Source organism: Pristiophorus japonicus, chromosome 19 (assembly GCF_044704955.1).
Source record: "Pristiophorus japonicus isolate sPriJap1 chromosome 19, sPriJap1.hap1, whole genome shotgun sequence".
In the NCBI taxonomy this organism is placed as follows: domain Eukaryota; kingdom Metazoa; phylum Chordata; class Chondrichthyes; family Pristiophoridae; genus Pristiophorus; species Pristiophorus japonicus.
In genome coordinates this window covers 29567175-29585999 of record NC_091995.1, presented here as the reverse complement: position 1 = coordinate 29585999, position 18825 = coordinate 29567175, and the positions used below count along the sequence as shown (strand labels likewise).

Here is an 18825-nt window from a genome sequence, read left to right as displayed (position 1 = left end):
AAAGAAGTTTCTTTACTGGATTCCTTGCTGACTATCTTATAATGATGGCCTCTAGTTTTGATCTTCCGAACAAGTACTAAAATTCTGTATCCAAACATCTCTCTCAAAACCTTGCAAGATTTTAAAGACCGCTATTTGGTCACTGATCAGCCTTCTCTTTTCAAGAGAAAAGAGAGCCAGCCTGTTCTTGCTTTCCTGACGGGTGTACCCTCGCCTTTTTGGTATCATCCTTGTAAGTCTTCTCTGTACCCACTCCAGTGGCTCTATATTTTTTTATAATAAGGCAACCAGAATTGCAAACAATACTCAAAGTGTGGTCAAACCAAAGGTTTGATACAAGTTTAGCATAACTTCACTACTTTTCAATTTTATTCCTTAAACTTAACAAAAACAGATTATCTTGTCATTCTTACATTACTGTGTGTGGGAGCTTGAGGTGCGCAATTTAGCTGCCACATTTCGCACATTACCTCAGCGACTACACATCAAAAGTAATTCATTGGCTATAACGCGTTTTGAGTTGTCCAACTTTTGTGAAAGGCATTATATAAATGCACGTGATTTTTCTTTTTTTATTTTCTGTTCAATAGAAATAAATCCCAGTGCTTGCCATGCTTTTTATGGCCTTGCGAACCTATGTCGATAATTTTTATGATTTGTTTATATATACACTTTGATCACATTTCTCCACTACCCCATTTAGATTCATCTTTTCAAAGTCATTTTCCTCCCTATTTGTCGTAACAAATTATAATACCTCACACTTATCTGTGTTGAATTTCATTTTCCAGTTTATTGATCTTGTCTTATAATTTGTTGCAGTCCTCAGTATTAACTCTCCACTAATTTGAAGTCATCCACAAATTTAGAAATTGTGTTTTTGATTCCTAAATCTAAATGGTAATATAAATTCTGAAGAACAGTTGTCCCAGCACTGATCCTAGTGGAATACAGCACTCCACCTTTCGCCACTTTGAACAGCTACGCTTGAAGCTTACTCCTTGCTTTCTGTCTGGATGCCAGCCAGTTAACCATTCTGCTACTGATCCCCTGACTCCACATTCCCTGACATTAAATAGTATTTTACGTGGTACCTTATCGAAGGCATTTTGAAAATCTAGATAATTTACCTCTACTTCATTAACCTTGTCTACTCTCTCGGTTACATCCTCATAAAATTCATTAGTTTCGTCAAGGAAGACTTCCTTGTTTGAAATCCATGCTGAATATTTATTGTCATATTTTTCAGTACTAGATGTTCATCTATATTCTCCTTTAGTAGGGATTCCATTATTTTTCCTACCAATGATGTTGAGCTGACTGGCCTATATTTCCGTGGACATGTTCTGTCTCCCTTCTTAAATATACGTAAAAAGATAGCTATCCACCAGTCCTCTGGCACTACACCTTTTGCTAAAGAATGGCTAAATATGTGTAACAATGCTTCAGCTATAGATTATTTTCAAATGCGCAGATATAATCCGTCAGGACCTTGGGTAATAGCTCTTTGAGTTTCATTAGTTTATTTAGTATATCTCATCGTTTCATTTTACATGAAGTTAACTCATTACGAATCTCATCATCCAAATGTGTTCTCCACCTGTACCATCTCCCTGTTAAATACCGCAGCAAAGTAATTATTTAATACATCTGCCATCTCTCTTTTGCTGCCTGCCGTATTATGCTCCCCATCCGTTAGTTGCCCTATTCCCATTGGAACCTTTTGCTTATTAATCATGTGCCTGTAAAATATTTTACTATTTTGTTTAGTGTTCCTTGATAATTTAATTTCCAGTTCCTCGTTGCCTTATTTATTTTTGGATGTCTCTTCGATATCCTTCATATTCTTCGTTATCATGCTCCCCTCTCCCCCGCCCCCCACACCCCACTGTCCATATATTTAATGTGTGCCCCTTCCCTAACCCTCAATTGTTCCCTTATGGCTTTATTCATCCATAGTGTATCATTAGTGTTTAGCAAGCCAATAATGTATCCATCACCATTGTTTTACTGATACTAATATAGTTCAGTTCCTCATTCTCGCTATGTCCTTGGTTCTCAACTATTTCCGGCAAGATTTTTGCGCCTTCTTTTGTGAAGGCAGACACAAAATATTTGTTTATATTCTCTGCCATTTCTTTACTCCCATTATGGTTTATCCTGTCTCAGCTTGTAAGGTAATCACATTTACTTTTGCTAAACTTCTTTTAACATATTTATAGAAACTTTTATATTCTGTTTTTATTTCTCTGGCTCGTTCGCTCTCATATTCTATTTGCCATTTCTGTATCAGTTTCTTGATCCTTCTTTGCTGACTTCGAAAATCCTCGCAATTTTGAGACGTTCTGCTCGTTTGGGCAATATTATAACGATCTACCTTTGCTCCAATGCTATCTTGAAGTTTGCTTGTTAGCCACGGCTCAACCACTTTTCCTTTGATGTTGTTGTGCCTTCCAGGAATATATATTTGTTGCAAATTATGTATTAATTCTTTGAATGCTATCCATTGCTTGTATACCATCGTACCTTTTAATGTAACTTCCCTATCAACCTTAGCGAACACGCCCCTCATACCTATGTAGTTTACTTTGTGTAGAATTAAGACCCTAGTTTCGGATTGAACTAAATAATTTTCAAACTCAATATAAAATGTTATCATATTATGTTCTCTCTTCCCTAAATGCCCCTTTACTACAAGCTTATTCATTAATTTTTTCTCATTGTACAATACTAGCTCTACAATATCTGTTTCCTCGTTGGTTCCTTCACGTCCTGATCTAGAAAACTATCGTATATACATTCCATGAATTCGTACTCTACACTATTACTGCAAATTTGGTTTGCCCAATTTATATGTCGATTAAAGTCCCTCCGTGATTACTGTATTACCCTTATTAAGTGCATTGCTAATTTCCTGATTGTGCCTTAAATTACAACTCCTGTTTGGGGGCTATAAACAACTCACACCAATGTCTTGTGACCCTTGATCTTTCTTAGCTCAACCTAACCTGATTCTGCTTATTGATTATCGGATCTAAGATCCTTTATCTCTACGATGCTTATGCCATCGTTTATTAACAGGGCTAACCCTCCTCCTTTTCCATTTTTCCTATCTCTTCTAAAAGTTGAGTATCGAATATTTAGTTCTCAGCCATCGCCTCTTTGAAACCACATCTCCATAATGGCTTTTAGATCAAAGCTATTAATTTCTATCTCCACTATTAATTCATCATTTTATTGCGAATGCTTCAGATTTTCCGATAGCTATGGCTTTTTTCTATTTATCCTTAATGTTACCAGAGTCACTAGTGCCTTATTACATTTGTTACTCTCTCTCTCTCTCTCTCTCTCTCTCTCTCGGTACCTTCCTGATCCACTCTGCTTATTTTTACCCAAAACAATACTCTTCTCGAGAGACTTGATATTTTTCTTGCCGCTTTTAAATGTACTCTTTCCTCTATCCTCCAACCCCACTCCACCCCTTCATTACGTTACAGCCCTATCTACTGCCTTCGTCATTCAGTTCATCAGGACACTGGCCCAAGCCCGTTTTATGTGGAGCCCATCCCAACAGAACAGCTGCCTCTTTCCCCTGTACTGACGCCAGTGCCCCAAGAAGAAAAACACATTCCTCCCACACCATTATTTGAGGCACGCAAGTAACCCGCTAATCTTTTTGTCCCTGTGACAATTTGCGCGTAACTCAGGTGTAATCTATTACATTTTATCTCTACCTACATGGATCTACTTCTGCCTTGCTGATAGCTGCGTCACTTTTTTGAAACGCCATTATGTTATTCCTAATAAGTACAACTGCACCTCTCCCTTTCCTCTTCTCTATTTTTTTCTAATATTTTATATCCTTCAATGTTTAATTCCCAGGCCTGATTTTTCTGGAGCCATTATTCAGTAATCCTTGTACGAACACTGAGTGCATTTCTGTACACAAAGCTTAATTCACTTTTGTCAGCAGTTCCTCTCACTTTATTTTTAAACTTCCTTTTAAAATCATGTTCTATTTATTCTCTGTCCATCAATGTCCTCTCTTACTTTATTCTTTCGTGTGCACGCCTTTCCTGTTTTGTTTATATATAGGTTGGTTTTATTTTTTGTAGATCCCTCCCCCTTCTTACTAGTTTAAATCTTTTGCCATCTCGCTGTTTATCGTTTCTGCTCGGAAATACATCCCATCCCGGTTCAGGTGGAGCCCATCCCATTGGTACAGCTCCTTTCTATCCCAGTACTGGTGCCAGTGTCCTATGGAATGGAACCGTCCTTCCCACAATTGCCCATTAACCACGTGATAACCAGCATGCCAACATGCACGTGTTAATTCTCGTGATCTGAATGTTTCTATGCCAATATTCAGGTGGCGCAGGCAATAATCATGAGTTTATTTCCCTCAAGCTCCTGCTTTTTAACTTAGCTCCTGACTCCTGATACTCCCTCAGCAGGACGTCCTCTCTGCTCTTTTCATCTTCGTTTGTTCCGATTTGGACCATGACAAACGGGATTTACCGCCCTCCGTTCTAAAATCCTCTCCAGCCGCTATGAGGTATCACTTACCCTGGCACCAGGTATGAAACATACTTTGGGATTCTGGTTCTTGGCTGCAGAGGACACTATCTATTCTCCTAATTATAAAATCCCCTTTCGCCACCACATTTTTTTTAATTTCAAGATATACTTTATTCATAAAAAAAATCTGTACAGTAGATTCAAAGGCATTTCAATGCCTTTGGCTGCGGTCAACAATCCCTTACACTATTATTTTGGTGCTGACGGCAGTTCTGTTCGTTACATTTCCTTGTTTTCCAGTTCAAGAGCAATTCGTTCCAATATGGGATACCTTGTAGTACATGCAAACAAATTACATTTCATGTTTCACTATACAGTACACGGAATGGGTGACTTTACATTTACATTCTTTTTTTCAACATGCATTTCGCAACACACCTTGCATTGTACATGGCACTACATAGGTGTTTACAGATCATGGTGCTCCATGTACACAAAAAGTAAATTATAAATACAGTCCGAGGGGGGTTTTGTACTGATTCCTGCCCCCGGGTTTTCCGTGGCAGAAGTGCTTTAAACTGTGGCCCTTCCCCACCACATTTTTATTCCGCTCTTCTCGCCCCTCCCCCCAATACCTCCTCCCCGTCGCCTCCCCACCCCCCCCAACACACCACCTTCGACAGCCATCTGAGTCATGGTGTCTTGGTCTGCATCGTTACTGCCCTCCCCGCCGTCTTTCTCCTTGATCTTTATAGGTAATTTCAGGCCCAGATAAATGGTCATGGTTGTCGCAAAGAGTGTCAGCGTTAACTATTGACACCCTCAGCTAAAGGAGCAAAAAAGCTTTGCAAAAATATGAATTGGGACAAGACAAAATTAGCACTGCACCCATTGCTCAATTACCTAACAATGCAGGTCCTCCAGAAGCTAACGTCATATCATTCATTACCTTTGCGAAGAAAATAATTATTAATGAGAGAATAACATGCAATTAGCATGATTGACCATGTTAGTATTGCCAAGATTTTTCACATTTTTGCATGTGGAACACTTCATGTTTAGTTGGAGCACAGCGTAAATGCAGAGTGAAGTTCTCTTTGCTGTGTCACAACACATTCCTTTAGCTGAAATCTCAGAAGAACAACACTTACTGCAAAAATTTTGAATAGCTCTATCTGCCTAACTATTCACTCCGTGGTGTCTGCAAGAGGCGCATATCCACCGTGCTCCCCCGCACCCCCAATCCCCCCTCCCCAATCCCCCACCCCAAAGCCACTACATCAGCGAAAGGCCACTGAAGAATCTAGATCTTGTGCAGGGTATAACAGATTGCTTGATAAGTGTCTATGCCATTGAACTCGGTGTGCAACCCTCCATCACTGGCAAACTCTGGCTTCAATATGTACAATCTATAGGATGCACTGCAGCGACGCACCAAGGTTACTTCAACAGTAGCATCCTCTCCTTGATCTTCTATCACCGAGAAGGGCAACACCATCATTTCCAATTCACCCACTTTCCTAGCTGGGGTATATATCAACGTTCCATCATGGTTGCTGTTTCAGTATCGTGGATTCCCCTTGCTAACACCATCATTGCAGCGCCAGCAGAGAGAGGGAAGCTGATGAAATTGAAGGCACACGATCACCTTCTCATTGCAGCCAGGGATTAGTTATGCACGCAGCCTTGCCCGCATAAGAAAAACAAATCAAAAATCAGGGGGGAAAATGAACTACTTTGAAATTGCAAAACGGTAACAGGTAGTTTGGACCAACCAGTCTGCACCAGTTTTTGTCATCTACGTAGGCAGTAGTCCTAAAACCAGGCAGTAGTGTGGTCGCACTACTCCAATGTCATTAGATTCCAATTTCCTTCAAGTACCCTATCTAACCTATTCTTAAATGTGACATAGTCTTTGCGTCAATCGTTAATATGGACAATGCATTCTACAGCATCACAATCCGACCTGTAATGAAGTTTATTCAGCACCCGGTCAAAATTGCTCACAGCTGCATGAGGCATTGATCGAGCGGCCAGCCGTTACCAGGCGATAGTTAAAGGTGAGGTGGCCTTGCTAATTTTAAAAAAACTTACCTTTGTTGATGCCATTTTCTTTGCGGGTTCTTGCCCGCAATTGTTAAGCCTGGCACGCTGCTTGACTGCCGAATTCATCGCATGGGATCGTCGGTGCTCTGTGGTAGAGATAGGTGACTTTTAAATAGCAGATTCTAGAGCAATGGCCCTTTAATTTAAGGGAGGGGAAGGGATACTAAGCGCTAGTAGTCCCAGCATGCGGTGCTGCTAAAGTTTCCATCCTGCCATCGTTCTTTAGCTTTCTAAGAAGGAAAGGCAGCACTTGATTTAGTTATCCACTTCTTCCTAGTGTGCTAAAGACAATTTTCTGAAAGCTAGGAAGCATTATTACCTGGTGCTAAGCACCCCAGCTTTCAAAAGTTACAGCCGTCAAATGGGGAAATAATGATTTTTCCCCCTAAATCTTAAAATCGATGACCACTACTTCTCGGCCCACAAATCTTTATTTCTTTCTACGTTGATGCATCCTTTCTTAATTTTCAACGACTTTTAATTCATCCTGTAATGGATTCTCCTCTGACTGAAAATAAGCCAAGTTTTTCAATTCCTTCTGAATAATTGTCTATTTCCATGTACCCTTTTAATTGCCTCCAATCTTTCCTATGGTGTGAATTACAAAACTGCACAAAGTACTACCACTGTGATCTCATTAAGTCTGATATAGATTCACCATTTTATCTCTATTTTTATACTCTCTACCCCTTACCATAAAACCCAGTGTACCACTGATTTTTTTTATGCTCGTGACTGTTGAGGTACTGCGTTTAAGGTCTTAATCATTTCAAACTGCGAACTCCTCTGTTGGTGCACGGCACCCTGTCTTCCAGCATTCAAAGTCAGTGGATATTAATAACCTGTTGAACAAAAGTAACCAGAGATTCTGAAGGGGAAGATATTGCATTGACAAGCTATGCGGATTCTTCCAGGAGTTCATAAACCAAGTGGACTTTGGCAATCCAGAATGGGTGGTGCACTAAGAATTTAAAAATGACTTGAATAAATTTGCAACCGAAACGCCAGATAAATATATTTGTTTTGTTTCCTGCTGTAAATATTATTTAAATAAGTTAATAACGAGAGTATACGGATATTTCAACATATTCCTCATCTCTGCTCTGAATCTCCTCTGGGTCATTGCATAAATACAAGTGTTTCTAAGGAAGTCATGCACATCAAGAGAACTGTGACTTTAACAGCCAAATAAAGGGTGTTTGAACCTTGGAACGTACCCATCTCCGTGACACCGATACATATGTGTATTACAGTAATTAGCGCCGAGAGCACAATAAAGCTCCCCGAGATAGTGAAGAGCAGGATGATGGATGTTCTTTGGCTCTTCATCTCGGGATCACTGCCAATCTCTCCATTGCTGTGGCTCTTCAGGGCTCTGCGGGCGATACTCGCTAATAAGATGTGCCTGGCAGTAAGAGAATTTAACAGCAAAAGCAAAGGGATTGGAAGAAACATGCTTGAGATGTTCGTGATCCATTGGTAAGCTTTCCATGCTGGTAAAGTAAAGTATCCTGTTACGGTACGGCAGCCCCATGGTTTGTTGTTAATAATATGATTGGGCTCATGGTGGAAAAACATGGGAACATTGATCAAAAAGTTAAGCACACACACCTTTATGGTAACCACCGTGGCCGTTCTTTCAGTGCAATATGTTGACTTCAAGTTCTGGCAACAAATGGCTATGAAGCGGTCAAAGGTGAACGACATTGTTAACCAAATGGAAAGTTGAATGCTAAGCCCTTGCATGAAGGCACTGAAATGACACATGTAAGTGTAATTCAATAATGAATCTGGGAAATTATACTTGATGATATGGCTCACAATAACATTAAAGAAGAGAACCATTAGGCCTCCTGCAGCCATGGCCATCATATAACGAGCGATCCCTTTGGAAAGACCACACTTTCCTTGGAAAAGAATCAAAACTGTCATCAGGTTCGCTGGAAGTAATTGAAAATCAGGACAGTTAGCAAAACAGTCAGCAAAGATGTACATGGAAACCCCATTAGAATTCAAGGGGCTAGGAATCGCGAGACCGGAGGAGCGTGGGGTTTAATTTTAACATTATATGGTTGCAAAATAGTGATATTTAATTGGTCATTCACTGAATACCACGCCTGATTTTATTTTTCCGTGGAAGTCGTGTAACAGGAATATAAGTTGTGGTATATACAGGGCAGCCAATTCATGTCGCCCATTTAACAATAGAGCTAATAGTTAATATGTAGTGCTGAAAATCGTCAGCAGATCAGGCAGCCTCTGTGGAACAGAGTTAACGTTTAAGTTCAGTGACTTTTCTTCAGAACTGCAAAAATTAGACATGTAACAGATTTTATGCAGTTGCAGGTGCAGGGAAAGTGGGTGGGCAGACAATAAAAAAAAAGAATGTTTGTCATATGGGTGCAAGGCAGGAGAGATTAAATGACAAAAGGTCTGATAGTGCAAAGCAAAATGAGATTGTAATGGGACAATAACGAAACAAAAGATGTGTAAAGAAGAGGTGTAAATGGGAATGGCAGAATCATCGACATCTGCCATGTAAAAAAGTAGGCGCAGGTGCTATGATCTGAAATTGTTGAACTCGATCTTGAGTCCAGAAGTCTGTAACATGCCTAATCGAAAGAGGAAGTGCTGATCCTCGTGGAAATCTTTCGATTAGGCACTTTCTTGGAGGAACTTCATGATCTGCTCATATGAAATACTCAATGGGTGCATTCCTAATGCAACTTTCCAGGTTGTAAGCTCATGGCATCGTGGGCAGGCTGTCTTAACTGCAATGCAACTGAATATCAGGTGCTGTGTATAATGGGTGGCCGATCCAATAGCGGGCATTTAGGGCACAAGGTGAATTTTCAGGCTCACACCTATTATTTGTTCACATCTCATGTAAAAGGTGTCATCTGTGACGGTGCAGCGCCCTCTCACTACTGCATCTAAATGTCAGCTTAAAAACTGAGCTCAAGTCACTGAAGTAGGACCTGAATCCAAGATCTTCTGGACTCGGAGTACGAGAGGGCTACCACTGAGCCACGTCTGGCAAGTAAATGTCACAGGGTCCATTTTCACCCTCGCTACCTGCGTAGTAATGTGGAGGGGTTGACCGCCCAATCAATGAGATAGAACCGGATCGATTTCCATTTCTGTTGATATCAATGGGGACGTAAATCAGACGAGCTCATTAATGGACATGTTATGATAGACATACTTGCATTTGTATAGTGCTTTTCATGGCCTCCGGACGTCTCGAACCACTTTACAGCCAATGAAGTACTGTTGGAGTGTAGTCCTTGTAATGTGGGGAAAACAACAGGATACTAAAATTAGTCATGGTTAGCAAATACTTACCAGGAACACCAATACATACAAGAATCGGATAGAAATATTCTATCTGAAGAGACTGTGGTCCCATGATCTGCTGAAAGCCGGAGTGGCAGAAACGAGGCAATGCACCGAAAGAAGATTGATTTATACAATCCTCCAGTGAGAGGGTTAAGGTACATAACAACGATCATTAGCTGTACCTGTCGAATGAACAAGTTAGTAATTAACGTGAGCTCTACGATCCCCAGAGAATGCAAACCATATTGCAATCGCACACTTAACATATCCACACCCCTGTGACTATTGCTACGTCACTCCATCTAGATGGCAGCTGCCATTGGTTAGACAGTTGGTCCAAGTTGACTCATGCAGTGGATGTAGACCGTCAAATTTCCCCTCAGTAATATTGCCCTCCCCCGAACCTTTGCTCATCTGATCTGATGCTGAAACCTTTATCCATGCAATTGTCACCTCCCGACTCAATGGGAGTAATTCCGCTATGACACAAAAGCATAACACAGGCGTTGTCGACTGCGTCATTCATCAGACCAGTTCCTCCTTCTCCGTATCCATTAACCTGAAAGGGAACAAAAATCGGGAGAGGTTAGTGGGAGTGGTCCAGCCGATATCACATGTTTTACATTACGGTGTAATGTTAAAATTGCACCCAGTTATTCCTAATCAGATTTATATTATCCACCCAACATTAACCTCAGCAAATTATATATCTTTCTTCCTCTGTAACCTGCTCCAGGCCTAAAATGCCATCCGAACTCTCTGTTAATCCAATTATAACCCCATGTGCACCCAATCTCCATTCGCATCACAATGGGCAGCCATATCTACAGCCACTTAAGCCAATCGTAATTGAATTCCATCCCTACACTGCTCAACCTCACTATCCGTCACCCCCTTTAAGACCGTCCCTAACACCTACCTTTGTGCCCAGACTTATTCTGATACCGTGCTGCTTGGCCCGGCATCGATTATTGTTTCATTAGGCATCTATGAAGTGTTTTGGACTGGTTTCCTATGTTAAACATGGTATGTAAATGCAAGGAGGTGCAATTGGAGATGGGTATCTCATAGGACGCTATCGCTTTGGCTGGTATTAAATTAATTTGAGTTCAACAGCAGTGAATATTTGGTTTGTGGTATAATGGGCGGCGAAAGCGATTCTGCCTGTTTTGCGTCTCCACAAGCTGCTGCTGGTACCCATGTTATTGGAAGAAGCACTTTCGCTTACAGCAGGACATTTTGCTGCAGTTGGAAAGAGGAAAATAATTGCAAGGTGAATCTGTCATTTTTTTTCATTTAGGAGATGTGGGCTTCGCCAACAAGACTAACATTTATTTTTGTAGAGAAGGTGGTGATGAGCTGCCTTATGCAACTGAGGACAGAGTAAGTGTCAATCACATTGGTGTGGTCTGGGGTCACATGCGGGGCAGACTGGGTAAGGTTGGCAGATTTCCTTCCATAAGGGACATGAGTGAACCAGATGTGTTTTTACAATTATTACTGATGTTATGTTTTTATATTACAGATTTATTTATTTCACTGAATTTATATTCCCCAGCTGCCATGGTGCGATTTGAACTCACCTCTCAAAGATCATTCGTCCAGGTCGCTGGATTAGTAATTCAGTGACATTAACCACCATGCTACTGTACCCTAACCGGGATATTTATATGGATGTATTGGGATAGTAATTCGTCATAGGCATGAGTGGAAATTGGCTGGTATGAAATTGGATAACCATTAGATGCCCCGCCCGACATACAGTACCATTGATTCCCATTGAGTCACTCCATCCTTGACTGCGAGATCTCAATACCGAACTGGTAGACCCACAGACGGCAGAGCTGGCCTTTTCCATGCCCTCTGCCATTTTTTGCAAGGTCGCGTGCAAACTGGCTAATGCACTGAAACGGTACTGCCGTATAGGAAGCAGTCTTTCAATTGAGGCGGGGCCTCAAAATCTTCACCTTTGCCCAGTACAGCAGGGCTAAGATAGGATCTCGCCCTGTGGGAAGCTGCTTCCTGACCATCCTATCCCACTGTCCACTCTACTGTGCTCTAGTGCTCGGCGACTCTCCCAATCCAGAACCAGCTAATTTATCCATTAATGTATTCATAATGCTCGAGTTTGTTAAATAAGCTTGAATGACCATGCGTCTTCCCCTCTTCCAAATACTCGGCCTCTGGGCAAATGTTGTTTCCCTGAAAAGGAAGAGAGGGACAATAATTTGCATTTAGTTTAAAATGTAATTCGAGTCAGATCAGCGGCTGTTAAAAGCAACTGCACTTTGATGTGCAATGCGAGAGAGGGTATGATTCCCTTGAGAATGCGTATCGTGTCACCAAGAACCCTGCAGGACACATCCTCCAACCTTGGAATTAGCCATGAGATTCATGACGTCGTCCTTGATTAAAGGGAGGACATGAAATGGGCACTTTTTTCCCCCTTGCGCTCATATTTACTCGCCTATTCATCGCTAACATGCCCTGTACTCTAGGAGAGATTTATTGGTAGCCCAGTAAGACGCTTTCAGGATCTGCATCTCAAGATAGAATAGTGGTGCTGGTGTGTCAACAATGGTACAGGTGTAAAGAGAGGAAGGCAATAATCGTGTAGAGTGTAGGTTGGGCAGAGCTTGCCATTAGTGGCTGAAGGAGATAGATTCAAATGTGCGGCAGTGAATCAAGGAGAATTCTGGTAATCAGGGAGAGAAGGGTTGTGAGTGATGGGCCTTCTGGCAATTTAAGTTTCTGCAGAGGGTGATGCAAGACAAGAGTTAGGAGTCTTACCTTAGCAATGCTGCCAGGTCATTCAAAGTTTTCCTAGTTTCTGACCAGATTCTGGTGACGATGCTCTTGTGCACGCTGCCATCTGTGTCCATTGAGTGCTCCAAATAGTAGTAATGAGGTTGGGAACAGCATCAAACAAGAAATAAGGGATGTGTGCGATAAAGATACAGCAGTAATCATGGACGACTTTAATCTACATATAGATTCGGCTAACCTAACTGGTAGCAATGCAGTGTAGGAGGATTTCCTGGAGTGTATTAGGGATGGTTTTCTCAAACAAAAAGTCGAGTAACCAACCTGGGAGCTGGCCATCATAGACTGGGTGATGTGTAATGAGAAGGGACTAATTACCAATCTTGTTGTGCGAGGCCCTTTGGGGAAAAGTGTCCATAATATGGTAGAAATCCTTATTAAGATGGAGAGTGACAAAGTTAATTCGGAAACTCGTGTCCTCAACTTAAGGAAAGGTAACTTCGACGGTATGAGGTGTGAATTGGCTACAATAGACTGGCAGAAGATACTTAAAGGGTTGACGGTGGATAAGCAATGGCAAATATTTAAATATCACATGGATGAACTTCAGCAATTGTACATCCCTGCCTGGAGTAAAAAATAAAACTGGTGAGGTGGCTCAGCCATGGCTAACAAGGGAAATTAAGGATAGTGTTAAAACCAAGGAAGAGGCATATCACTTGGCTGGAAAAAGCAACAAACCTGAGGACTGGGAGAAATTTAGAATTCAACAGATGAGGACTAAGAGTTTAATTAAGAAGGGGAAAATAGAGTACGAGAGGAAGCTTGCAGGGCACATAAAAACTGACTGCAAAAGCTTCTATAAATAGGATAAGTGAAAAAGATTTGTAAAGACAAACGCAGGTCCTTTGCAGTTCAATTCAAGTGAATTTATAATGGGGAGCAAAGAAATGGCAGACCAATTGAAACAATACTTTGGTTTTGTCTTCACAAAGGAAGATACAAATAACCTTCCGAATGTAATAGGGGACAGTGGGTCTAGTGAGAAAGTGGAACTGAAAGATATACTTATTAGGCGGGAAATTATTTTAGGGAAATTGATGGGATTAAAGGCCGATAAATCCCCGGGTCCTGATAGTCTGCATCCCAGAGTACTTAAGGAAGTGGCCCAAGAAATAGTGGATGCATTGGTGATAATTTTCCAACAATCTATCGATTCTGGATCAGTTCTTATGGACTGGAGGGTAGCTAATGTAACGGCACTTTTTTAAAAAGGAGGGAGAGTGAAAGCGGCTAATTAAAGACCAGTTAGCCTGACATCGGTAGTGGGGAAAATGTTGTAATCAATCATTAAGGATGAAATAGCAGCCCATTTGGAATGCAGTGACAGGATCGGACCGAATCAGCATGGATTTATGAAAGGGAAATCATGCTTGACGAATCTTCTGGAAATTATTGAGGATGTAACTAGTAAAGTGGACAAGGGAGAACCAGTGGATGTGGTGTATTTGGACATTCAACAGGCTTTTGACATAGTCCCGCACAAGAGATTGCTGTACAAAATCAAAGCGCATGGTATTGAGGGTAATGTACTGACATGGATAGAGAATTGGTTGGCAGAGAGGAAGCAGAGAGTCGGTCCTTTTCCGAATGGTAGATAGTTACGAGTGGGGTGCCCCAGGGATCAGTGCTGGGACCCCAGCTCTTTACAATATACATTAACGATTTGGATGAAGGAATAGAGTGTAATATCTCCAAGTTTGCTGATGACACTAAACTGGCGGTGTGAGCTGTGAGGAGGACGCTAAGAGGCTGCAGGGTGACTTGGACAGATTAGGTGAGTGGGCAAATACATGGCAGATGCAGCATAATGTGGATAAATGTGAGGTTATCCATTTTGGGGGAAAAAACACGAAGGCAGAATATTATCTGAATGTCGGCAGACTAGGAAAAGGGGAGGTGCAACGAGACCTGGGTGTCATGATTCATCAGTCACTGAAAGTGGGCACGCAGGTACAGCAGGTGGTAAAGCAGGCAAATGGTATGTTGGCCTTCATAGCTAGGGGATTTGAATATCGTAGCAGCGACGTCTCACTGCAGTTGTACAGGGCCTTAGTGAGGCCTCATCTGGAATATTTTGTTCAGTTTTGATCTCCTAGTCTGAGGAAGGACGTCTTTCCTATTGAGGGAGTGCAACGAAGGTTCACCAAATTGATTCCACGCATTGCTGGGCTGTCATATGAGGAGAGACTGGATCAACTGGGCCTTTATTCACTGGCGTTTAGAAGAATAAGAGGGGATCTCATAGATAAGATCCTGACGGGACTGGACAGGTTAGATGCGGGAAGAATGTTCTCAATGTTGGGGAAGTCCAGAACCAGGGTACATAGTCTCAGGATAAGGGGTAGGCCATTTAGAACTGAGAAGAGGACAAACTTCTTCACTCAGAGAGTTGTTGACCTGTGCAATTCCCTGCTGCAGAGAGTTGTTGATGCCAGTTCATTGGATATATTCAAGAGGGAGTTAGCTATGGCCCTTATGGTTAAGGGGATCAAGGGGTATGGAGAGAAAACAGGAAAGGGGTACTGAAGGAATGATCAGACATGATCTTATTGAATGGTGGTGCAGGCTCGAAGGGCCGAATGGCCACCTACTGCACCTATTTTCTATGTTTCTATGTTTCTATATGTGCCTGTCGGAAAACATTTCTACCGCTGGGGAGGAAGAGTAAGTACCTTCTCCTGATGACCTCCTCCACTGAGACCTCACCTGCTGGCCAATGCAGAACGTGACTTGCCCTCCAGCAGCAGAGAATAGAGCACCGACAGAAACTATCACCACATTTCTACAACAGCGGGCCTTTGTAACAATCGAATAAATAGTGCAGCAAGTCGCGATCATATTCAGATGAGACATAATTTCAACCCATATCTTGTACCTTCTGTATCAGTTTGTGCATTCTTTAGAGATCAGTTGAAACTGATATTCCTGCTGGTAGGTTGACGGAGACTGACACGATAGGCACTTGACACAAAATAGATTTGAGTTGATTTCGGCCAAAGAAGGAAGCAGACGTTATATAATCAGAAGCCGGTTTTATATTCTCCCAAATTATTTTCCACTGAAACAATTGAAAAGAAATTCGAGTGGAATCTAAAACCAGCTCCCATTCACGTTCACCCATTTTGCCATACTGCCCTGGAAGAATTTCTAGACCATATTTCTATATGCTTCATATTGCTGATGGATGTGACATTCAGAAGGATTCATCTACTGACTCATTAAAGTTCAGGTTTGGTGGATTCCATACACCTGCAAGGTGATTAAGATGCACAACAATGCAACGCCAAAGGCAATTCAACTTGCTTTGCCTTGCTGTTGTTTTCAAGTATCAGCTTGATTTATTTGCAATGAATTGCATCAGCTGATAAGGCACAACAAATATGCCATTCAGGATCGCGTAGATTGGGGGCAAGTTGAATTCCTCATGATGGAAAAACTTGCATTTATATCGTGCCTTTCAAGCCCACCAGACGTCTCAAAATGTATTCAGCCAATGAGGTACTTTGCTAGTACAGTCACTGTTGTAATGTGCGAAATGTGCCATAGGATATTTTACGTCCAATAGAGAGAGCAGACGGGGCCTTAGTTTATCATCTCATCCAAAAGGTGGCACTTCCAACAGTGCAGCACTCGCTCGGCACTGCACTGGAGTATCAGCCTAACTCTATGGGCTCATGTATCTGGAGTGGGACTTGAACCCACAAATTTCTTACTCAGGAGCGAGTGTGCTAGCCACTGAACCACAGCTGATACACCTAACAATCCACTTCCAGTACAACTCTGCAGTTGTTAACTGGGATGTCTTTCAGATGTGCCAGGGTTGACTGATGTGGCAAGTTCAGAAAATGTACACTAAAATTGCTGTAACGAAAGGTAAGATGTCACTTAAAGGACAAAGGTTAACAATCGGGAGTTGCACCAATCACATGACTTGATTTATTCATTCTGAGACCAGTCTCATCTCATCAATGCATGCCACTCTGAGTTGCTTACTTTGCGACAGAACAGGAATGGAATGTAAGACGTTCCTGGAATCATTAGGTGACCTACATTATGTCTTTATCATATCTATATGTACCTTAAAAACCTCAGATGCATTCCTGAACAGACTTTCATTCTGCTCGTTTTAAAGCTGTTCATCTGCAAGGCATTGCTCCACCTCACACTCAACAAGCTTTCCGCTGGAGTGGAACTAAACTATAGAACCAGTGAGAACCTGTTCAAAATTTCTCTCCTCCAGACCAGATCCAAGACCATTCCATCCTCTGTCATCGAGCTACAGTAAGCAGATCATGCTTGCATCTGCACACATTCAGAGGCTGAACATCAAGTCATCGTCAACATCTTCACCGAGGCGTACAACAGCACGGGCCTTACGCTAAACATCCATAAGACAAAGGTCCTCCACTAACCTGACCCCACTACGCAGCACTGCCCCCCAGTCATCAAGATCCACGGCGTGGCCCTGAACAACCTAGACCACTTTCCAAACCTCAGGAGCCTATTATCAGCAAGTGCAGACATCGACGACGAGGTTCAACACCACCTCCAGTGCACCAGCACAGCCTTCGACCGCATCAGAAAGAGAGTGTTCGAAGATCAGGTCCTCAAATCTGGCAACAATCTGATACCCGCCCTCCTGTATGGTTCAGAGACGTGGACCATATTTATTAGGCACCTCAGGTCGCTGGAGAAATATCACCAACTATGTCTCCGCAAGATACTGCAAATCGCCTGGGAAGACAGACGCACCAAGATTAGTGTTCTCGATCAGCTCCGTTGGCAGGCCACTTCGTTCGCATGGCCGACACAAGAATCCAAAGCAAGTTCTCTACTCGGATGTTCTACTCGGCATGCAAGCCCCATTTGGGCAGAAGAAACGTTTCAAGGACACCCTCAAAGCGTCCTTGATAAAGTGCGACATCCCTACCGACACCTGGGAGTCCCTGGCCAAAGATCACACTAATTGAAGGAAGAACATCCGGGAGGCTGCTGAGCAACTCGAATCTCATCGCTGATAGCATGCAGAAAAAAAGCAGAGGCAGTGGAAAGAGCATGCGGCAAACCAGACTCCACACCCACCCCGTCCTTCAAGGACTGTCTATCCCACCTGTGACAGAGACTGTTCAGTCACCTGCGAACTCAATTTTCAAGTGGAAGCAAGCCTTCCTCAATTATGAGATCTTGGCTGATTTATTACCTCAACTCCACTTTCCTTCCCTTTCCCCAAATCCCTTGATATCAGCCTTGAATATAATCAACGACTGAGCATCCTCAGCTCTCTGGGGTAGAGAATTTAAATATTCACAACCTTCTGAGTGAAGAAATTTTCCTCATCTCCGTCCTGAATGGCCGACCCTTTATTCTGAGACTATGCCCCCTACTTCCAGTCGTTCCAGCCAGGGGAAACTACCTCTCAACATTTACCCAGTCAAGCCCTTTAAGAAATATATATGTTTCAATGAGATGACATCTCATTCTTATAAACACTAGAGAATGTCGTCCTAGTCTATTCAATCTATCCTCATAGGAGAAGCCGCTGATCCCAAAAATCAGTCTGGTGAACATCCGCAGCACTCCCTTTAAAGCAAGTATATCCTTCCTTAGATAAGGAGACCAAGAGTGTATTCACCAAGGCACTTCATAATTGTAGAAATAATTATTTACGCTTATACAGCAATCACTTTGTTATAAATGCCAACACACAAATTACTTTTCTAATTGCGTGCTATGCCTTCATATTATCTTTTTATGATTCGTGTACGAGGAAAACCAGGTCACATTGAATACCTACATTTCACAATCTTTCACCATTAAAATAAAATCTGCTATTCTATTCTTCCTAACAATGTGGATAACTTCCCATTTCTTCCCATTATAACACACCTGCCATGTTCTTTCCCACTCACTTAACCTGTATATATCCACTTGCAGTCTTTGAAGTTCACAAGATTGGGGATAATATATTAGCATGGAGAGTTGATTTGCTAACTAACAGAGAAAAGAGAGTCGTACAAATGGGTCATTTTCTGATTG

The 18825-nt window shown here is 42.0% G+C and overlaps 1 protein-coding gene across 1 annotated transcript; it reads right to left on the bottom strand.

Annotated features, from left to right (window-relative positions):
- Positions 1-7743: 7743 nt before the first annotated feature.
- Positions 7744-10033, bottom strand: LOC139230408 (probable G-protein coupled receptor 139). Its single transcript, XM_070862247.1, has 2 exons — positions 9970-10033; positions 7744-8531 (listed from the first exon to the last, which is right to left on the bottom strand). The coding sequence occupies exons 1-2, from the start codon at positions 10031-10033 to the stop codon at positions 7744-7746; spliced, it is 852 nt and encodes a 283-aa protein (XP_070718348.1).
- Between the last annotated feature and the right edge of the window lie 8792 nt (positions 10034-18825).